Genomic DNA, 23,392 nt, shown 5'->3' with positions numbered 1-23,392 from the left:
TTCATTTCTTCCCTTCTCCAATGTCTTTAGTGTTTTTATCCATGTTACAAAAAAAAAAGTATAATGACCCCTGAATCAAAATGACACACGCAATCTTAGTTCTTTGAAATTTAACCAAAGTTGGCTCAGACTAATTTCATAATATTATGGGGAAGAAAAATAAAAGTAGGAAGTCCATTGCCTTCCCCAAGATCTGTGTGTTTTCCTGGGTCATTTCATAATGACCCTTGTCTCTGAGTTCTGATTCTGGCTAACTTTCATGTCATTGTTTTTGTTCCTTTTCAGTAGCAATCCAGGTTTGGAGTGGGTTTCTTCATTTTCTCCAAAACCACTCCTGTTAGTTCCTGGTCAGTGTGAACAGTTTTTATCTAATTGGGACATTAGGGAAGGAGGGTAATTTGTGCTTACGTATGAACAATTGAGAATCAGATCTTAATGGCCCTTGAACTTAAGTATCTTTTTATCCATTCTGAGCTTCCAGTGTGGTTCATTCTCTTTTCCCTTCTTCCACCCAGTCCACCCATAGCTGTTCATTCTTTCACTCATCTGTTTATTCTCTGATTCAATAACCACACAAGCCAGTGTTCTGTTTGTAAGGGTCCAGAGTCACATGGATGACCAAGGCAAATCATGTGGAAATAGTCTTGGGGAAGAGGCAAATAAAGCTCTGGGAGCCAGTGCAGCTCTTTCCCTGGCTTCTATATGGTCTGGATTTTGAGTAGATGCATTCTGAAGCAGCAAACTGTGGAATTTTAACCTGACTTGGGTGGGGGGCAGCTACCTTTTGTGGATATGTTCATCTTCCCTGGGGCTGTAAGCAAGGAGTGAGGGATATTTTGCATTTGATTTGTTTCTTCCTTGCTGCTTTTTAGCTTTTAAAATATGGAGGTTACTCAGGAAATAAATTGCTTAAGGCATAAATTAGTGGGAAATTTAACCAGCTTTGCTGTAATAAGTAGGGACATCTTTCTGTAACCAAGTTGCTGTCTTAGGTGTAGCCTGTTTGCTGCTGCTGCTACAGCCTGCTATAACAAAGAGTCTGAGATTTGATTTTTATTTTTGGTTTTGCAAGACAGGGTTTCTATGTAGCTCTGGCTGTCCTGGAACTCACTTTATAGACCAGGCTGGCCTTGAACTCACAGAGATCTTGTCTCTGCCTCCTGAATGATGGGACTAAAGGCGTGCAACACCACTACCCAGGAAGATTTGGTAATTTGTGAAGAACAGATGCTTAGTTCTTATAGTTCCAGAAGTTGAGAAGTTCAAGGCCAAAGGTCCCACATCTGGTAACGGCTTTCTTTCTCTGTCATGGCACACAGTAGAAGGATGAGAATAGGAGAGCGAAAGGGTTCTAGACTTATCTTTATGATAGTACTTTCCCAGTGATTAACCCAATAGTCCATTGGAGGGCAGAGCCCTGTGACCTATCCACCCTTTACTGTGCCTTCCCCTCCAGGCACTGCTGTGTTGGGGATTCTGTTTCTAACCTATGTACTTGGGAGACATAGTCAAATCACAGCAGTTACTAAGCCCCCTCTCTCTTCTATCTTTTTTCCTATCATATTAAGAACACCTTAAAACCCACACATTTTGCTTTGGTTTTGTTGAGGAAATGGGTTTGCATATCACGTCATCTGGACTTTAAATTTTCTTTCAAGTTCTGCATTTTTGTTTTGGAACTGTGCTACCAGGAGAAAGACAATGTTTTATTTTAGTCATAGCACTCCAGGCTGGGTTAAAGGAACACAAATCTTAATGTTTCCCGACCTTCCTACATGGTTTTGTTTTTAAATGGGCAAATCTGCCAAGTTCCATGTACCCTTAGCCCAGTTTTCTCCAGCTGTTACATCTTGAGTAACTAGAGCATGACAGTAAAACCAGGAAGGTGACACTGGGAGAATGTGGGTGTTAGGGTTCTGGGTTATTTCATCACATAGGCACCATCGTGTAGTCAGCTCAGCAGTCAGGGCACACACTCTGCTGTCATCCAGAGAGCTGCTGGTGGCTATTGGCCAGTTCCAGTGAGACTCAGGGTCCTTACTTCTTAAGTCATTCACTTCCTTAGAGTTACAGTCATCTCCAGCATTTTGTCTCTTTTAGAAAGATTTATTTATGTATTTATTTACTTAGTGTATGTGTGTGTGCCTGTGTGAGATGTGCATCATGCAAATGCCCAAGCCCATGGAAGCCTGAAGAGGGCGTGGGAGCCCCTGGGACCGGAGTTGAGAGCCACCATGCAGGTGCTGGGAACTGAACCCGTGTCCTCTGCAAGAACAGTAAGCACTCTTAACTGTTGCACCATCTCTCCAGCCACCCTTCCCCCTTAAAAAGACATTTATTTACAGGTTTGTTTTACTGTGTCTTGTGGACCTTGGGACTGAACCTATAGCCGTTGTTCATGGTGGGCAGGTGCTGCACCACCAAGCGGTAGCCTTGGCTTCTTGGCAGTTTTTCAAGACCCACATTCGATGACACACATTTCACCTTTGTTGTCAAATATAATTTAAGAAATATGAAGTAAGGAAAATCCACTCTGTGCAACCTATAGTTTTTCTCTCTCCATTGTTTCATGTTCTTCTCTGGTGTCCTGATTCCTTTTGTTCTTTTTTTTTTTTTTTAACATTTTCTTGGTCTTTTAAGACTTTGTTTTAGTCACAGTATTTTAGGGTTGGTGTGCAGGTCATACATTCTCAGCTGAGCATTTCTTTCATTTATTCGTTTTGAAGGGTTATTTTTGTCAAGTCTGGAATTCAATCTGGCAGATATTGTCTTTTGGTTCCTGAAAAAATGTCTTCCTCCATCCCTCCATGGTGCCATTTTCCCCAACTACTTTTGAAAAGTTTTTTTTTTTTTCCCTTTGCCCGCTATCTTCTGAAATTTTACTTGAGTGTGTCCCTGTGGATTTGTATGGGTTTTCTTTTCTTTCTTTTTCATTTATGCTCTGTGTCTTTCACACCATGCATCTCAATCCCACTCATTTCTGTGTTCCTTTGTATCCACCCTCTGCCCTTGTAACCCCCTCCCCCCAAATAAAATCAAATTGAAGAGAAAAAAAACAAACAAAAGGAAAAATCAATCTCATCATGGAAGGCGTATCGTGGCCAGTGAATCACAGAGTAAACCCTTTTGTCCATTCATCTTTACTTGCAAGCGTTCATTGCAAAGAGTCATTGGTCTGGTTCCAGGCCTCTGGCTTCTGCTACATATCGATGCTGGGCCCTCACTGGGACTCCTCTTGGACATCCTATTGTTACCTCATGTCATGGAGATCCTGCAGCTTTGGGGCTGCAGGACTGGACTCTTCACGTGCTCCAGCAGATCATAGATGGGACATGATATCATAGATGGTGCGCCAACTCATTGCCCTGGTTCTGGGCCTGGGTAGTTGCAGTGTTGGTCAGCCCACCAGCTCTCCCTGTCCTCACCACCAGCGTGATTTCTCCCTCATTGCTCCAGCTAGTTCACCCTTTGCATCAATGAGCAAGGGGTGGGGCCAGTTATCCTGCTTTCATGTGTGTGTGGGGTGTTTGGGGGGGGTCAGCTCTCCCATACCTGGACTACCAAGGCCAGCTCTGCTGTGTTGCCCAGGCCAGGTGCAGGGGCCACTCTCCCAAGGGCTGCAGCTAGTGAGTGACAGGGCCAGCTCTCCCTACCTCCATTGTTTGGGTTTTCATTCAGCTTCTTGAATCTTTTGCCCAATTTGGGGCAGTTCACTCATCACCCACCATATCTTCAAACTCTCACAGAAGCTTCACTTCTCTTATTTTGGACTTTGATGACATCAGATTAGTTCATTGTCTTTGTGACAGTCAGGGTCTATGAGGTTCAGTTCCTTTCCCTTGTCCCAGCTTATGTACTTTGTGTTGTTCAGATTAGGTATTTTCCCCTTCAAGTTCCTGGATTTTTTTTTTTTTTTAGTATGTTATCATTTGAGATCTTAAAAGTTGATCATTGTAATTTCCAATGGTAAAATTTCTATGCATTTTTATGTATGTCCTTAAGATTTCCATTGTTTTTTTATTCATCCCAATTTAAACTTCTTATTGAAGGTTTTGTTTTTTTTTTGTTTTTGTTTTCTGAAACCATAGCTTCTTTAAAACTTTGCCACAGCATCTAGTATTTGCCACCCTGGTGTTTAATGGCTGCTTTTTTTTTCTCACTCAAGCTGAAGTGTTCCTGTTCCGGGCATGACTCATAGTTTGAGTATCTCCCAAGAGACTCTAGGTCTTGTTTAGTTTTCTGTTTTAGTGCCTCTCTGATGCTGTGGTAGGAGTGAGGACTCAAACTCCTCCCCTTTGCTTCCTGTCAATGATACTTAGCAGAGAGGGTCCCTGCTGGTGCTGGGTGGAGATGGGGTTTGTGGCTTCCTACAAGGGACTGATAAGTAGGTGTTAGGAGAGTTGGGGGTGTAGGGCTTAGCTTCCTATTCAGCCCTTCTGACAGTGCCCCACTAGGGAAAAGCCCGGTCTCCTCAGTGTTGGGTCTGGGTGCATTTCCACCATTCCTACATAGCTTTCTGTGTGTTTCGAGGAGGTAGATTTCTACCGGGTCTTGATTTCTACTTGATCTTTTTCCCACAGGAGTGGATAGTGCCTGGGGCGTCTGGAGGGGGTGGGACCCTAGTTTTCCCACTCAGCCTTGTGGGTAAAGGGAGAAATGGGGTTGCGTTTTCCCTAGACTGTTTCACTAGAGTAGACTGTCTCTGTCTTGCTGGATTTCTCATTTCTTCACCTCAGGGTGGGGGTGGGGAGGTTGGGGCAGTGTTTCTATCTATTCCCGGCATAGTTTTTGTCATAATCTCTTCTTAACTCCAAGTCTAGAATATGTTATGCTTCATTTCTCAAAACTTGGAGTCCCCAGAGTCTGTACCCCGTCACCCCTGGATGCTGCAGATTGAACCCACATCTTTGTGCTTACGGTAGAACCATCTAACCTGTGTTCTCTTTACTCCACTTTCATTGTGTAGAGAATGTTCAGGGATTTTAGTGGGAAGAATAGAGAGAAGTGAGACTTTTCATATTGGTCTGGCTCTCTGAAGGTTTAAAGGAATGGCTCTCCCCATGTGGCCCAATAGAAAGCGGCACATTACGGACCCTTAAGTTGGCAAGGTCTAGTCCTTTCCTCCTTACCTCCCTCTGCTCCCTCTCTACCTCCACTCCTGCTGGTGGACCCTCAGCTCATGCAAGAGGGAGTAAGACAGCACCGCTGGGATTCAAGCATCTAACAGACATTTCTGTTCTTCTCTGCTTCCGCTCATATGGAATGTGAGGTTGGACCTGTCATGCTTTGGGGAACAGAACTTGGAGTTCCATTACATGGAGGCTGATAATGTATGAAATCCAGAAGAAAGAAGAATGGATATTTACAGTTCTGGATTAAACCTGCTAAAGCCCAGATCAGCCTTGCATTTTCCAGTTCCATGAGCCACTGTGTAATTGCTTTTTTGCATAAACTAATTTGGTGTATATGTTTTGATGTTTACAATAGAAGAATTCCATACTTGTATTCCTTATGTCCCAGCAATTCTTGCATAGGCTCACAAAGATGTATTTGAGGTTTAGGAATGTATCTCAGTGGTGGAGTACTTGCCCAGCTTGTACAAGCCCCTAGATTGGAGCCCCATCACCAATAATAATAATGGAAAATAATATATGAAATATTAATTGGATCATTTTAGTATCTAAAAGTGGGAGCTAGCTTAAATTAATGCCCACTACTTACTTGGGAATAAATGCAAGTGCTGAGGGGTTAATCAGTCTGTAGGTTGGGCTATAGGAAGGCTAGCATGGCTTAGAAGGTAAAGTGCTTGTTGGACAATCACATTTCCAGGGCCCATGTGAAAAACAGCACCGTGGTGTGTATCCCGCAACCCCAGGCCTGGGAGTGTGACAGGCAGGGTGTAGGGCTTCTTGGGCTTGATGATCTAGCCAGATTGGTGGGGCAAGATAGAGGAGACACTTGACCCTGACCCCTAACCTTCTCAGCACAAGCATAGGCATGTGTACCTGCATTACACACACACACACACTTAAGTGTACACTGCCACAGAAGGTTCTCCAAAACCTTTTGCTTCATGAAGAAAAGTATTTGATACCTCCATTCATGTTAGAAAACTAAGAAACATAATAACACAGTATATATGGAAATAACTTTAGAAAATCTGGAAGGATACTGTACAAGTTACAAACTTACCTCTTGGAATGGACTTGACATTGCCTGAGGTTTGGAATGTTTGATGTTATATTTGACAACATTTGCATCTTTTAAATATCGAGGTCATTCATGTGGTATTTCATATTAAAAGTATAAAGTACTAAAAGTGTAGTGTGCAATCTATGATTTTTCTTACTTATATAAATAAAAATCACTCAGAGCCAAGAATTAAAAAAAGCAAAACTTCTACAGGAATGTAGTGCCTTCTTTAGGAAAGAGTTTATTATTAATTCTCTCTGTGTGTCCGTGTGGGTATGTACTAAGGAGGTGTCTGTGTGGGTGTGTACTCAGGAGGTGTCTGTGTGGGTATGTACTCAGGAGGTATCTAATACCCCTGGGTCAAACACATGTGCAATAATGAGCTGCATGATTCGAGAACAGCTCATACAACTGAGCCTCTCTCTAGCCCCAAATTTAGTGCCTTCATATTAAGTCAAAGCTCTCCTTTAGTAACTGTTTCCTGTGGTGATAGGTGACATAGTCATAGTGTGTCCTCAGCCCTTAACATACACATCCCATTTTCTGTCTACATGACTTTTTATTTTCCTTAGCATTGATCAAATGGACTGTTTTGACTCCTCCCACCCCAGTGCTGTTTGAGACAGGGTCCCACTGTATAGCCCAGGATGGCCTCCAACTTGTAAGTCTTCTGTCTCAGCCTCTGGAGGGTTGGGGTTACTGGTGTGCATACCATGACTGGCTTCCCTTGATATTTTGAATATTTCAAACATTCATAAAAAGGAAAGATTAAGTAAAGATAGAAGATTCCTCAGCTACAATGGTATCATAGTCAAGTGTGTAATCTGATTAAAGCCTTTCTCATCTCACACTTAAAATGCTAACATCCAAGAGCTTATGACAGTGTACATTATACCAAGTGCTTCATGAGTATTGTCCCTCTTGATCTTCATAATAACCCCATAAGATACTTTGGCCATACCACTCTAGTATTTCTCAGTCCTCATAATAACATGAGATACATTTTATAGTCCCATGTTAATTATGGTGGATTGGTAAGTTGAATAATTTGTTCAAAGTCACCCAGCTGGATAATAACGGTTATGATTTGACCATAGGTTTAGCTTAGTTTCAAAGTTTATGTTCTCAACCACACTGTTTGGTTGTCTCATAGCTAAGTTTCAGTGCCAAATGTGGCATAAAATATTAAACATTTGCTAAGCAATGCTTGGTATAAAGTTTAATAGGAACTTAGCTTCATACAATTGTCGTTTGCTATAACCATCCTTTTTGGTCATTTTAATAGCATCTGTATACCTTTGAGAAGGACATGCAAGCTGTCAGCTGCTCTGTCAACAGCGAGAGAACTTTGCTTGGTGAGTTGAGATCTCTTTGCTGCACAAGAACTACATATTTTAAGTTGAAGCTTTGGATTTTGCAATACTTGATTATAACAACAACTTTCCAGAGAACACCTGTTCTAGGTAAATCAAGTTTGAAATTGAGAATCTGTAGGGCACACCTATAGGAAAGAATGCTTTGTATTCATTCAGGGTTACAGAGACAGGTCCTTAGCACTCTCATTTATTCCAGGTAGAAAAATGATAAACTTGAACAAGGTTCCATGGGGATCAGTTGCTAATTGTTTTTTTTTCTTTTCCCTTAGCTGCAAGTTTTGTTCAGTACACTAAAGAAGGAGTAAGGAGTGAGTTTCATCCGGGTAATGGAATTATTCTTCTTTTGTATGTACTGATAAATAAAGACCTGTTGGACTAAGCCAAATTTCAAACATTTCAGAAGTGCCTTTATCTTAGAATAAAAAGGCAGCAGCCATTTAAGCACAAGCAAGACTTTAAATTGTGTTTCTCAAGTAGGCAAGAAGGTGCAAAAATATAGTATAATGAAAATTGTAGACAAATGAGATGATAATTAGCACCTGGACACTAAATGAATACCGAGAATTTACTTGGCTTGTATGGCCAGAAGCTAATGGAAAAGTATGAAACTTACCGTGCTATTTAAAAAATATCTGGTGAGTATGGCGTTGGTGGCCTTTAATCCCAGCACTCGGGAGGCAGAGGCAAGCAGATCTCTTTGAGTTCAAGGCCAGCCTGGTCTACAGCACGAGTTTCAGGACAACCTCCAAAGCAATACAGAGGAACTCTGTCTTGAAAAACCAAAAGAAAAAAATCTGGTGAAATATTGATTAATCTCTAATGCATTGTGGATAGTCTATAAATACAAAATAAAACACAAGTCTGTTCATTTACAAAAACCTACTTTATTATAGTTTATAGCCATGTGGAATCTTTCACTTTTTAAATTCAAAAGGTATTCTGTGTCATCTGTCTGTCCCATAACTCAACAGTATTGACCGTGATGGTCTGGGCCCCCACATGCTGTTGGAGATACAACTTTAGTAAGTGTCGAGGTGGCTATTCTCATGGAGCTTTCTATCTAGCACCAGGTTCCAGCTACAAATGTTTACAGTAGCCAAAGGCCATATAAATAAGTAGATTCCAAGGAAGAAAATGAAGTGTCAGGCTTATGGCATAGCTCTATCAGTGAAGCTTTGCTGTGCAAATGTGGAAACCTGAATTCAGTCTTTAAAATCCATGTAAAAATATCCAAGTGTGATGGTACACACTTGTAATCTCGGTGCTACGGAAGCGGAGATAAGCCAACCCTGGGGTTCACTGGCCAGTCAGCTTAGCCCACTTTGGCCATCCCTGGGCCAATGAGAGACTCAGCCTCACAAAATAAGGTAGACGGTGCCTGAGAAATGACATACATATTTAACCTCTGACCTTCATGTGTACACAGTAACGTGTGTGCTTGTACAGATACATACCCACATAAAAAAGAAAAATAAGATGTTTTTATTGTTTCCATTGTTAAATATTTCTATTATATTATATTTTCTTTATTTATCTTGTATGCCTGTATATGCATGGGCATGTGTGTGGCGGTCAGAGGACAACTTATGGTAGTTGCTTCTCTCCTCACACCGTATGAGTCCTGGATGTTGAATTTAGGTGGTCAGGCTTGGCAGCAGGTGCCTTTGCCCACTGAGCCATCTCACTAGCCATGTTGTTTCCAGTTTTAGCATAGAAACAGAGAAATGTCTCAGTTGTTTAATGAAATGTGTTCAACAGCTATAAGGACTGGGGATGGGTACAGGGTCTTGTCCTCTGGGAAATACCAAAGGACTGCCCACTACTTAGTTTTAGATTTTTGTTGCTAGAAAGGGAAGTTAAGTCCACTGGGGCCAGCTTTGCATTTTGTTGAGAACTCTAGACTTTTATGTAAAAAATCTAGTTTATAAAAGTTGGCGCAACTAGTTTTGAAGACTCTGCCACCAATGGCAGCCACCTGGGGGCAGCCTGAGAACTACCATTTTTCAACCCTTACCCAGAGGATCTGATTTTGGCCCTTCCCTCTGCTCTATTTATCTGGCACTTTTTCCTTCTTCTGTTAGTATAGTTCCTACTGGATGTGTTCTGTGGTTGTGTGTGATGGAAATACCCTTTGTACATACTTTTCACGTGAGGCTCACAAGGCTGTCCTGAACTTCTGAGGACATATATCTCCCACATCTCAGAGAGGCAGGGAAACTGGAGTCAAGCCTGGGAAGAGCTGTTGTTAAGATATTGGTGAGCTAGTTGTCTTATCTGAAATCTCATTGCTTATTCAGTAGTACTTTCACCCTGTAGTGATATATAGAGAACTATGGTCAATCCCATTCACTCTCTCTCTGGCCTCCTCCTCATCCCTTTTCCTGCTCTTAGGATCTGATGCAATGCTGACCTCAAGAGATGGAATTGGACTGGTTTATGTGTGGTGTGATCTAGAACATTAGTATGCCAATCCCTCAACAAGGGTTTGAAAATAGGACATAGGGCTGATGTGATTTGCTCCTTGGTTCTGGGAAGGCAAGCTTCTGCTGTAGCTGCCGAGCTGGTCTACGTTACAGCCTGGAGTCTGCGTGGATGCACAACAGGGCAGTCCACAGTCAGAGGGCATCAGGGAGCTGAAGGGTAATTCTTCCCCATTTCCAGTCTGAAAAGGAGTGATTATGAGGTACCCTGAAGCAGGTTAAGATTCCAGGTGGCCACTAATGTGCTGACATTTCATGTCCACTGTGTGTATGGCCTTTGGCATACCGTGCCCTCTCCCTCAGGTAAATGTCTCATGAAAGCAGCATCTGAGGTGGAGAATCCTGTGTTTCTTTGTTGTTCGTTTATTTGGGACATGGAAACACGACTGGGGCCTGAAAGAGAAGATCAGGAATTACCTTTCCAACAGAATAAGACTAGACTACATTTTGTATATTCACTGCTTTAAGAGAGCCACGAGGACAGTGAGCTGAGGTGGAGTGGAGGAAATGGAGGTGAGGGCAGGGTGGTTGTCTCCATAGCAGAGACCCTTGAAATGACCTAACCTTCACTGTGAGCAAAAGGGAATCGTGTTGTTCAGGGTGCATCTGGACAGATTTAGAAAACAGATTTGTCAAGATTGGCGTCTGGATTTGATGGCACATGAGAAAAAGAACAAGTCAAGAACAACTCAGCCCAATTGTGTGTGTGTGTGTGTGTGTGTGTGTGTGTGTGTGTGTGTGTGAGAGAGAGAGAGAGAGAGAGAGAGAGAGAGAGAGAGAGAGAGAGAGAGAGAACAGGAGTAGGAGGAAGTGTTTGGTTTTGTATATTCTTGGTTTGAGATGTGAATTAGACATATTCTAGAGATGTAAGGTAGGGATTTGAATATGAGTCAGAAGTCGAGCTGAGAGCAGAAGCTGGGTTGGAGAAATACCTTTGAGAATCACCAGTTGTCACTGTGTGAAGGTTTCTTTCTGTTCAGTTAAGATTTCAGAAATGGGTTGGGCTTCGTGGTGAACCCCTTGTTGCCTCAGAACTTAAGTGGTAGATGTAGGAGGACCAGGAGTTGAGTGTCAGCCCCAGCTATAGAATGACTTCAAGACTAGCCTGGGGCTACATGAAACCCTGTTACAAAAAACCTTCATCCTAAAAAAGAGGTTTCAGAAGTGATGTAACCAGAAAGTACTATAGAATATGTTGTGTTTTGTCCTTTGAACAGATATTTTTGGGAAGATTTCTTTTGTCTGTTCATGAATGGCTACCTTATAAGTCATTTTATTAAAAAAAATTGTAGTCTTCTGCAAAGTGTTATTTGACATTTTGCTGTTTAAAATGACATTTTTTGCAAAAGAAACAAACTGTAATGTATTTCAAGTAACAGATTCTCTGATCCACATGTACAGTCAGCTTTTTTTCCCATAAGCCTCTCTCCTTGGTCAAAGTACAGTTAATGTTTGTTTAGAAAATGACCTCCCATAGGGAAGAGGTCCAGGGTGAACTCTGCGATTTTCTCCTGTAGCTACATTGGCTATCAGATATGGTAGATCCCTTTGGCAGCAACTGGGGTGGCCACTTGTACTGGGACCCCACTGTCACCGAGACTCTGTAGAGTCTCCTTACCAGGAGGATGGATAAACAATTATTCCATGAGCTGTGGCTTGGCTCAGAACCTCTGTGTGAAGTGCATGGTATGTGTCTGAGAGACATTCCTGTCAGTGGTGGCTGACTCCCGCCATTATGCCAGTTGTCCAGGTAAATGCCTGGCCTGTGCTGAATTCTGGGCAGTGGCGGCTGTGGGGGAGGATTAGTGGAGGAAAATAGAGAATTTAAATGGTAGTTGGTATTTTATTTGTAAAGATATAAATCCATGCCATAAATGCCTTAGAGCATTTCCCCAAACACTGAGTTTTTCATGCAGTTAGAATATATGAGTTTTTATGAGGTAATTGGCTGTCCATTTGTATATCTAATGTAGTAATTTAGTTGCACATATTTAAAATAGCTTTTAGTAGGGAAGTTTGCTTTCTCCCCTTGTTCTCACTTTTTGCAGAATATTTTCATCCTATTTTTCTTCTTGACTGTCTTTGATACCTGTGTCTCTCTTATTCCTCGAGCTGTATTTTAGGCATCAAGTGGACTTCCAGAGGACCTCACTGTCAGTGTGACATGGCCTGTAGTCAACCGAGGAAAGAGTCTCGGTTGAGGGATTATCCAAATCACATTGGCCTGTGCATGTGTCTGGAGGATTCTTTTGAATGTTAATTGATGTAGGAAGGACTTTCCCACTGTGGGCAGTACCATTCCCTGGGCAAGTGGTCCTGGGCTGTGTCAACGTTAGCTAAGCATGAACCTATGAGTAAGTCAGCAAGCAGCATTCCTCAGTAGCTTCTGTTTCAAGTTCTTGCTTGAGTTCTGCTTCCTGTCCCGACTTCCTTCAATGATGGACTGTGACCTAGGTGTGCAAGCCAAAACAAAACCAAACCAAAAACCAAAACCAAACAAACAAACAAAAAACCAGCCTCCAAACCTTTCCTCCCTTGTCGAGGCCCAGCATGTCTCAATCCCCAACCACGGAAGCCACGAGGTTCGGCTTGAGTGGGGGAACGTGGACTTGGAAATTTCTAGCAACCCAATGGCAATAAAGACCAGATACAGGCATCTTGTCATCTTTAGAGAGCTCTCAGTTCCATGCTGCAAAACTGGAGTCTCTCCTTTATTCAGCATCTTCCTGGCTGTAATCTAACCATTCTTCCCTGACCCCGAGACCATTTCTCTACCATCTTCCTAGACCCTATCAGCAGATCTCTCTCAACTGTTCCTCCTGATCTAGACCTCTCAGCAGATACCTCCTAACCATCTCTCTCACTCTCACTTGTCACATAGACCTAGCCCTCTGCCCTGGTGCAGGCCTGTTCAAAATGCTTAGTTCTGTAGAGATACAAAACTAGGGGACATTCTCCACTGAGGCTAAACCATTCAACAGCTAGCATCTGCAATACAATGCAGACTGCAGCTCCAGAGGTTAGGTCCCTGAGAGATTCTCTAATGGAATCAGTTCTCTGTCACTCCCTTAGGTCACTTTTAGTCATGGTATTTGTCACTAAAGCACTCATCTTTGTATCCCAGTCAACAGGAACACAACCTTTTAAATTGGTGTCCTGTCATTAAACTTTTGTTTTGTTTTTTGTTTTTTGTTTCTTGTCATAAACTATGAGTACTCATCAAACATTTGACTTTTCATTCTGTAGTTTTATACTTGTGATTCAATATACTAGCTCACCTGCTGTCTTACCTTTTCAAGTGATTTGTGTGTTCAGAAGGATAGCTGTGTATCTGTGTGGAGTGTGATGTGTGTGGAGGACAGGATTTAACCTTAAGTGCTTTCTTCTCTTGCTCTCCATCCTACTCTATTTGAGACAGGATCTCTCACTGAACCCGGAACTCACTGAGTTGGCCAGGCTGGCTGACTAATGAGCTAGATGGATCTGCTTGTCTCTACTCTGGCATCGTAGGTGGACACTTCCATGCCCGACTGTTTTATGTGATGTTCAGAATCTGAACTCAGGTCCTCAGGCTTCACAGCAAGCACTTTCCCCACTGAGCCATCTCCCCAAATCCCTCAAGGCATTTTCTTAGTTTCTAATAATAATTTTTATCTATCTGCCGTTGATTGATAGAAATGTAGCAACAACAAACCTGCTGAGATCTGGGCAAAGTGATGCCTCAAAGGAGGAAAAAAATGCAAAACAAAAATTAAAGACACTAAATAAAATGATGTTAAAAGAAAGAAAATCTAACACAGAGCCCCCCCCTCCCCCCAAACAAACAGCAAACAAACCAGTCCCTCAACACTGGGTGGGTAGCCCAGCATCCTAGCAGCTGAGACAGGAGACTCATTCCAAACTCCAGGGCAGAATCAAAAGCATGTTCTCTCCAGTAAAAGCAAAATACAGAAGCCCTGTAACCCTAGCATTTCCAGGGTGCAGGCAGTGAATTAAGAATTTGAGGCCATCCTCGGCAACACTTGAGTTGAAGATCACAAACCGGGGCTGCCTGAGACCTCTCAGAAAAGAGAAGCAAAGGAAAGTGCACCACCCACCTTCTAATGAGGAAGTCAGCAGTGGCCCGGCAGGGTCTACAGGATGCCCTCCCTATAGTTAGTCTGCCTCGACATCTGCCATGTCTGTTTTATAATAGAAGTCCAGGCAGACAGTCTCAGCAAGGCTTCCGGAGCTGCAGGGAGTCTGGTGGTGTGGGGAGGCCACAAGGTCTTGTAGCCTTGCCTGGTCCTTCGGAGAGCTGCAGTAAAAGCATCTGTGCTCTCTGACCTGCAAGGACCACGTTGGTGGCTGGATGACTGGCTTTCCAGCCTTGCCTCTGGTGGTGGGGCCGAGGGTGAGGCATTTGGGAACAGGCCAGCTGAGCCCTTGAGCCCTGAGTGTCTGCCCTTGGTCACAGGTATGAGGGAGCTGCTCAGCTTGCCCTCCCCTTCAGGCTGAGCTGAGCCTGTAGGCCAGGACCTCGAAAGCTTCCATGATTTTTAGCTTCAGGACAGCAGCTGGGCTTGTAGTCACCAGAGACCCGGGATCTCCCATCTTGACTACTGCTAGGTTCAGGAGTTTCGCCTCTGGCGATTGGTAAAGACATTTTTTATAGAAATAACCCGGGACTTGCAATTTGTTAGGTCATATCCTGAAACTGGTTCATGTGCCAGGTTACTCTTAAGAACTGGTTTATCCCAGACCTCTGTGTGATCCCCAAATTGTTCATTAATATTCCCAATACAGTAATTGAGAGGGAGAGAGCCTGACTATATTAGAGTCATACGAACTAGACTCTGCTCTTGGGAGAGGAGACCTTTGACCTAAATTTGGATGTCTGTAGTAACCCCATCCAGCCCCTGGCCAGGACTTAATCCTAATTGCTTTTTATGACATTTGCTCAGGTATGACACCAAGACCTAAGGCAGCTAGCTGTTGACAATGCTGCTCGCTCCTGGGAGAAACTGAGATTTTTTGAGCTGCTAATGACAGGCACTGTCAGCCATGATACACATTCCTCAGAATATCTTTGTCTTTTCAGGAACTGGTTGCCACTGTGCTGCAGAACTGGACAGATGATGAGTAGGGCTGTGCTAATTTAGACTTAGAAGGCAGAGGGTCTATGAAGCTGTGCTCAAAATGGCTCCACTGTAGGCACAGTGACTCCAGCTTCCTTGTGGGTTCTTTATCTATTTTGATCTTTTTTCCTTGTTGGTGATGAAAACTGAGCCCCGCCCCCCTTATCCTCCTCAGTTGCCCTACCACCGAGTTATATACCTATGACTCCAATTTTGAGTTTGAGAAATGTCAAAGTAAAACTTAGGCAAATTAAGAAATAGCTGATAAAAGGAAACACACCTTCAAAACCCAGCTGCACCTATTTGCAAATGATCCTATTTGCACAGCACAGGGGGAAAGGGCACCTGCTGGAGGTCAGACTGTCAGTGATGGCACCCAGTGCTCCTGGGTCAGCCGGGGCTGCAGTGATGGATGGCATCTTGCTTCAGAAACGGCTGGCACTGTAAATTCAGGGCTTCCCTCCCCAGTGCCTGCTGCTGTTCCCAGGGCACTCAAAGGCTTCCCTTTGAACGTGGGCATCCTGTGACTGGGTCAGAGGCAGGTGTGTAAGGAGGTATGCGCAAATCAGGTCGATTGCTCCCTTAGAGCCCCTGGGCCGCCCCAGAGAAAGGAACTGGGGACTAGAGTTCAAGTTTAACGTCACCTCTGGAGACATTCTGATGATGGTAGAGTTGTTCTTATGTTTGCTTGAGAAAAGAGAATGTGTACTATCCCAGTCATTGTGCCTGAATCCTCCCTTTCTCTGTAGGATCCAAGTGCTTAACTTTGCTGGTTGAAATCCATCCTGTGGACAGCGTGAAGGTTCTGAAAGCAGTGGATAGCTGTATTTGGGTCCAGGTAGGTAAGCCTGAAGCCTCCTTGCTGTCTCATTGATCAGAAGGTGTGACCCTAGGGAGAAAGGTGTCTGTTTACAAAGTGCTTTCACACAGTTCCAGAACTACTCCTCTAAGCAGGGTTCCAGCTGTGATGGCTTCTAGCATCAACATTTCCCTTGTAAACATGGAGACAAGAACTCAGACCCGGCTGCTCAGCTCTGCTCTACCTGATGGTAAAGCAATGTTTTCACATGATAAAACATCAAATAGTAAAATAACTCTCTGGTAAGCTTTAGAATTGTTTATGTCATGTATTTACCTTGTTGACAGACTAGTTATCTGATTAAGTGACAGTGAACTCCTGACTTTAGCAACGCTGTGGATGGCTGCAGAAGCCCCTTGTGGATAATGTGGGTGGACAGTTGGTTTTTATTTGAAGATTCCACATTTGTGTATTCTTGTGCTTATGAAGGTTTATTTGCAATTTAGAATTAACACTTACACAGCACTTGGCCAGGTATGTGCTGAGCAGGCCTGTCATTGGCTTGCACATCCCAGCAGAGGCGATGCTCTGCCGCGTATATTTCCATGCTCACACTGCAGACAAGTGGTGCTCACTACCTAGTGCTTTTCATTGTGATATGACTGCTTGTAACGACTTCCTGGTGTTGTGCTGAAGTGTTGTCTAGTGTTTCTAAGAGTACAAAGGCTGTGGCATGTCTTACAGGGTAACGTGTGATAAGCTTTGTTCAGGCATGAGTTATTGTGCTGTGAGCCATAAACTCAGTGCTAATGAATCAATGAGCTGTGTGACATGAGGCATATTTCAACAGAAACGCACAGACAAAATTCTATATTCATTCGTTGACAAGGGTGTGAGCAGAGTGTTTGCAGGGACCTAACCTATTTGGCTTGTGATCAAGTTTAGTAGTCAGTATCTAGGGTCTTTGGTGGTTACTACGGTGATGACTAATTGTACACAAATGTGCTAGACCATAAATTTCCCGTGCTTAATTTCATTCTCTACTATCTTTTGGTTGACCTAGAGTCAGCTAGTCTCCCCTGTAGTATCTGCTTCAGCCCTAGCCTGCAGTCAATGGACTGCCTCTTCCCTGCGTTAGGGGAGGGCTGAACTTCCCTCCTCTCCTCTCGCCTTCCCTCCCTTCCCCTCCCTTCCTCTCCAGTCCTATCCCCTTCCCTCCTCTCCCTTCCTCTGCTACTATCCACCAGGTCTTCTGACCCTGTATTTTCCCTACCACCCCTGTTGCTTGAAGATAGGCCCCAGCCTGGAGCTTGCAAACTGTTTCTCTTTCTTTGGGAACCGAGTTCCCTGCACCATTGTGAGTGTGGGGATGACTATGAGGCAGGGCACACTTCCCTTTTCTGATTTCATTTTGGGTTCCCTCAGCATGCCCACCCAGGCAGGGTAAATGATTTCGACAAAATTAAAGGACTCAGACAAAGAAAGTGAATCAGTTGCAGAAGGAGTGCTTTGTTGGTCTTTCACTTGAGGCAACATTTCATTATGTGGCCCTGGCTGGCCTGCAACTTGCGATGCAGAACAAGCTGGCCTTTCAGCTTGAAATGAAAAGGCTGGCTTACTGTCTGTCACTTTTCTTTGATGATGAAGGGATTGAGCATCTATCTTCCGCCACCTCCCCCTCATTATCACAGCCGATGGCATCAACCTTGTGCTGTGGGCAGATACACATGGAGGACATGCTGGCAGGGTGCTACATCATGTCTCTTCTCTGTGACAGCTAGCTTCACTCTCTGAGCCACTTTCCACATCACAACTCCCTGTCCTTTCTTGGAAAGTCCCTGGTCACTTTGTTCTTTGTCTCTCAGACGTGGGAGTCTGAAAATTGCAGCATGAACTGTGTTTATGTGGCTCTCAATTATATATCAGGTTTAGTTTCACAATAAATATACTGGCCGCACTTTGTCTCTGTGAGAACTGAAACATTTTGTATGCATGTCGTTTGCATTGTTTCTGATTGGCTTCAGAATCAAATGAGGCAAACAGGAAGTGTCACCCTGGAGGCAGCTTCCCTCTTTGCCTTGTGCTCAGAAGAATGGTGATAATGTCGTACCTGGTGCCAACCTCCCCTGAGAAAACTAAGGTCCTCAGAGGTTCCTTTCCTCCACTTGTGTGACCCGTCATGTGTACATGTGATTCCCCTAACATATCTGTGGTTCTCAGTTCCTTTCATAGCATGTACCAGTAACCATGATCAAACAGCTACTGAGGTATCAGTACACGCAAAATAGTCGCTTAGGATTTTCATATTCTCTTTCTGCAGTTCCTCTACCCACACGCTGAAAGTCATCATCTACAGAACCACCTGCTACTGATTTCAGAAGAGAAATGTAAGTATTGCTATGCAGGGGCCCATGTCCACAGTCTCCTAGTGAAGTGTGAACCCTGACTGAATCTGCTCCAATGTCCATTTGAGACCTAGAATTCCCGTGAGAGCTTCTCCTTCCCAAGTCCTTTGCTCAGTCAGTTTCCTTGTCTTGGGAAAGGAATAGTCATGTGTGCATTCATGTCCAGTTTGTCGACTTGTAGAACTATTTGTTTCGTTGAAGATGCGTGTCTGTCAGAGTGGATGACTGTGACCTAAGGGTAGGGGCATGGATGGAGAGAAGGAAGGGAAGGCTTGTCGCTAGAATTCCGGAGCAGATGTAAAGCACACAGTAGCCTGTGTGGGTAATTGTGAGTCTGGAAACACCGTCAGCAGAGGGCAAAGGGTGGGTTTGGAAGGGTCCCGGATCCCTGTGTATGATGGTGCACTTCTTACCCAGGCTACAGCTGTTAGAAATACAGTACTAATGTTTTCCCTGAATGATAAAATCTTTTTTTTTTGTTGGTTTATTTTTAAAGATATTGAGCGGTTTAATATCCAGATCACCAGAGAAGATGGAAACAGAGCGGTAAACACTGAAATCTCTTCTAGAAGGGTTATGTCTCTGGCTTCTAAAGACAGATGAACTCTAATGACACAAGCCATTTTCTTTGGTATCTTTTGAGTGACAGCCTTACTCTTATGACTCGTGAAACAAAACAAAGATGTGTGTTAGTGATCCCCATTCTCTACCTCACACCTGGGGGCCCGGAGTCTATGCAGTCTTGGTTGGCGCGTGTAAGCCTGCCCCACGTTAGATACACATAGGGGAAATCCATCAATTTCATCAAATAGAATCACCATGTGTACAGTTAGTCTCTGCCTTTGTGTTTACCATTTTACCTACTGTAACAAGAGGATGTAGGTTAGCAAGTAGGAACTAATGGCATTTCTCTAATTTTTCTGCATACACACATACAGCAAATAGTTCCACCATTCTCCTTTTGTGGGGCATGTTTATTAGCCTGTGTTTGTTCCACTTCTCTCCACTTCTGACAAACCCTGCTTGGGTTTATTACTAACTCGTGTGTGTAATCATCTAAAAGCCAGCTAGAGTAGCTTCAGTTTATTTCCTGAGACACCAGTTTCAGGCATGGTGTCTGTGATGCTTTCGTCATTCTGCTGTGTTCGGACATTTACATGTTGGTGCCTTTATGTCTTTGGCCTAAATCCTTAGATCTGGATGACTAGGTTGGAGGGATATGCTTTAATAAGTTTCAGGAGGGTTTGCTAATTGATTCCCCAAAACTAGTTTTACAAGCAAAGTATGAAAATGTCAGGTAAATTTACCTTTAACATTTCCCAGTTTCATGGATGTGAACTGCCATCTTAGTCTGTATTTCTTTTACTGTTTATTGAATTTGGACACCTTCTCTGTTTACTGGCTACTTAAATTTGCTGTTAGGAGAATTTATTGATTACATCCTTGTCTATTTTTTTTTAACTTGGTTACTTTTCCTTGACGATTCTTATGGGCTCTGAATATATATATAGATGATAAAATGGTTTTATTCAATATTCAGTCTATATAAATAACCTTTAATTTTTACACTTATTTGTGATTTTTGGTGTGTGTGCATGTGTGTGTGAGCGTATATAAGTATGTGTGTGCATGTATGTGCTTGCACATGAGAGTCTATTCGTGTGTGTATGCATGCATGTATGCATATGTGTGCTCGTGTGTGTGTGTGTGTGTGTGTGTGTGTGTGTGTGTGTGTGTGTGCCTGCCATGGGGTGAGTATGGAGGTCAGAGGTCTTTTACCCTGTGTGTGTGTGTGTGTGTGTGTGTGTGTGTGTGTGTGTGTGTGTGCCTGCCATGGGGTGAGTATGGAGGTCAGAGGTCTTTTACCCTGTGGATTCCAGGGATCAAACAGGCTATAAAGGTTGGTGGCAGGTACCTTAACCCAACAGCCCTCAAAATAATCTCTCTCTGAGAGTGTTGTTTCTTTGAAGACTTTAAGATTATATGAACAAGACTGAAATGGGAGGCAACATTTACTAACCATGTAGCTGCTATTAAAAACCTCAAACCAGAAAATGGGCTGGAAACTGAGCAGGGCTGTGTGGGTGTGGCTCTGGCTGCTGGTGACCCACAGAAGAGGGGCTGTGTTTAGATCCCAACCGCAGCTATGAGAACTTGGAGGAGGCTGTTAAGCACACATATTAGATGGGATTGAGCAGGAGCTGAAGAATGGGTTGAAAGATTGGGAGCCCAACAGTGCTTCGGGGAGAGTGAGAGGAGAGGCTCCGTTCAGCTGCCCAGACAGCATCCTGCTGGCCAAGATGGCCCAGCTTTAATGTTTCTCCATCTGCTGGTGAAGGCACCACTTCTGCCTACATTCTAGAAGGCTTTGGTAACAGTTTCCTATAAGGGTGTGCAATTCCACCTGTTCACCATAACATCCTTAAGTGACACAGTGGGCACTGTAGCACCATCTCCTAGCAGAAAGAAACATATGTGAGGTCACCCCAAAGGGGCACAATGGATATTTTAACATGGTCATAGCAGAATCTGATGCTCATCTTGCTGTCACATGGTTTTGGCTGAAAAGATTCCTAAGTCTGTTTCCCCAAACCAGAATTCATACACATAGAAACGGGCGATTTAGAGGATATGGAGGTGCTCTGGGACCCTCAGCATCACTTCCCATGCCCAATGGTGACAGACCCAGATGAGCAAGAAATAGAGCTGTGTGGGTCCTATGCTTTGTACCGGCCTCAAGTTCCCACTAGCACTGGAGAAGTTTATTTGGGTTAGAGAGGGTTCAGGCATGAATCAGTACCGTCATAATGCTCCTCTCCTGGTCCAGCTCAGGGCTGAGTTTTTGTTTTGTCGTTTGGTGATTGCTTGGTAGGCATTTTGAGGAGAATGACTTGGGCCTGGAATTTCACATGCTAAGCACAGATAGGCCACATGCTAAGCCACTGAGTCATAACCCTTGCCCTTAGAAAGTAAACCCTGATTTTTTTTCCTTTTTTTAGTTAGGGTCTTGTTATGTCTCTCAGTCTGACCTGGACAAAAGCCCTCTAGGAACACTAGGAACACAGAGCCAGGAAACTTTGCTTTGGTATAGGAATTCTGAGGTGAGACTTTGCTCAAGAGGCAAAATCCGAGTCAGATCTTGAAGGGTGAGAGTCGAGTGTTGCTGGTGGATGGGCAGTGCCATCACCCTTGTGGAATGCATAAAGGAAAGACCATGACCAAAGGCACCGGCTGGTGAATGGCTCCGCTGGGCCGTTACAGTGCTCTCCGTGTTAGGCCTGAGTGTGTCGTTGGCATCATGAACCTTTGTTTTTGAAAGTGAAGTTTTTTTGTGTGTCTAGAGACGGGACCAAAGGGGTATGATTACAACAGGAAGTATACATGCTCTGTTAGTACAGATGTGTGTGGAAGGTGTGGCCTCTGCTGACCTGTCTGCTAAGCTAAGAAGAATAGAGCACAGAGCATTGGGAAAGAGGCCATGATGCCTTAAACATGTTATAAAAAAAAACAAAAACGTTTATGTTGTGGAATGTGGGGAGGTGCTGGTAATAAAGTAGGTGTGATTAATGTATCATAGGGTAGGCTATGCATAAGCAATGACTTAAGATGCCATTTTGAAAGCACTTACTTATAAAATCATTTTCCCCCTAGGTAATCAGAAATTCTAGCCATCTTCCAAAAGACAGAATAGCTGAAGATTTTGCTTGGGCTCAGTGGGATATGTCAGAGCAGAGATTATACTACATTGAACTGGAGGTAAGAACTAGCCCATGGGTACCCGTTTCTATAGAAACAATATAATTGCCATCATTGCCATGTCTTAAAAATGTTTGATACTTATTTTATTTTATGCAATGGATGTTCCACTTGCATGCATGTCTATGCACCATGTAGGTGCAGTGCTTGCAGAGGCTAGAAGAGGGTGTTGGATCTTCTGGGACTGAGTTACAGGTAGTTGTGGGTCACCATGTGTGTGCCAGGAATCTAATCCAGGTCCTCTGGAAGAGCAGCCAGTGTTCTTACCCATAGAGGCGTCTCTCCAGCCCCTGCTATAGACTTTTTAATGACCATGTTATCACTAATGGGAACAACCAATGAAGGTTTATTACAGACAGCAAACAGGTTTTGTTTTTACTGCCTCTACTTTTTCTCTTCAGCTTGTTTGTTTTTGGAAATAAGATGCCAAGCATTTTCTTTTCTAGAAGTCAAAGAGTGTCTTGAGATGCATCCAGTTTTGGCCAGATGAGAGCTTTACTTTAATGGTGAGTACATAGAATGCTCCGTCCCATGAAATTTTACTGGAGTTGAAATCACATGTAAAATTTCTGGCATTTTGATATTGTGCCAGCCATTTGTGTATCAAATAACTTGGTTTCTGCTGCTTTGAGCCGCAGCTCTCTGACAAATGCAAGGTTGATTCAGGTAAAGAGGACGGCATGAATCTGAGTGTGTTTTTATTTATTTATTTTATTTAAATTCTTTAATTACTACTCATATTTACATATCCATTCCCCCATTCCCTTGCTCTCCCATCCTCCCATGTTCCCCACCAAACCCCCAACCCATCCCCCAACTCTTCCCCAGGGATCATGAGGCCCTCCACCAGGGATCTTCAAAGTCTGTCATATCATTTGGGGGGAGGGCCTAGGCCCTCCTTGCTGTATCTAGGCTGTAATAGTATCCTTCCATAGGGAATGGGCTCCCAAAGTCCATTTGTGCTCTAGGAATAAAGACTGGCTCCACAGTTAGAGGACCCATAGACTGTCTTGGCTTCCTAGCTGGCACCCACATTCAGACAGTTTGGTTCAGTCGACCCTAGTCATAAAGCTGGGGAAACAGCATTGGACTGAAGTGTGTTTTTAAAGCAGCTGCCTTAAAAGGGGCTTAGAGGAATGTAATTTGACTCAAAAGGAATCATGACTAGAATGGGTTGGAGGATGAGGAAGGGAGTCACAGTGTACAGTTTAATAAGTGTCTAGCACCATCATTGTCTATCTATGGGAAGGCCCTGCATATGTCTTTA

At 43.5% G+C, this 23,392-nt stretch overlaps 1 protein-coding gene across 7 annotated transcripts in view; it reads left to right on the top strand.

Moving 5' to 3' along the window:
- Gsap (gamma-secretase activating protein) overlaps positions 1–23,392 on the top strand; it is an 89,660-nt gene that overhangs the window by 10,449 nt on the left and 55,819 nt on the right. For 4 of the 7 annotated variants that reach the window (XM_027393445.2, XM_027393449.2, XM_027393448.2 and 1 more), the window contains 7 exons: positions 7,478–7,547; positions 7,838–7,891; positions 15,915–16,003; positions 18,285–18,351; positions 18,866–18,915; positions 22,021–22,125; positions 22,572–22,631. In XM_027393445.2, the coding sequence (XP_027249246.1) occupies positions 7,502–7,547; positions 7,838–7,891; positions 15,915–16,003; positions 18,285–18,351; positions 18,866–18,915; positions 22,021–22,125; positions 22,572–22,631 (471 nt within the window). In that variant the 5' untranslated portion in view covers positions 7,478–7,501. Of the gene's footprint in view, positions 1–2,130; positions 2,277–7,477; positions 7,548–7,837; positions 7,892–15,914; positions 16,004–18,284; positions 18,352–18,865; positions 18,916–22,020; positions 22,126–22,571; positions 22,632–23,392 lie in introns of all 7 variants that reach the window. The other 3 variants (XM_027393446.2, XM_035450924.1, XM_027393450.2) reach the window with 2 other exon arrangements.

Source organism: Cricetulus griseus (assembly GCF_003668045.3).
Source record: "Cricetulus griseus strain 17A/GY chromosome 1 unlocalized genomic scaffold, alternate assembly CriGri-PICRH-1.0 chr1_0, whole genome shotgun sequence".
In the NCBI taxonomy this organism is placed as follows: Eukaryota; Metazoa; Chordata; class Mammalia; order Rodentia; family Cricetidae; genus Cricetulus; species Cricetulus griseus.
Note: the sequence above shows the minus strand (reverse complement) of the source record. Positions and strands in the feature narration are given on the sequence as shown.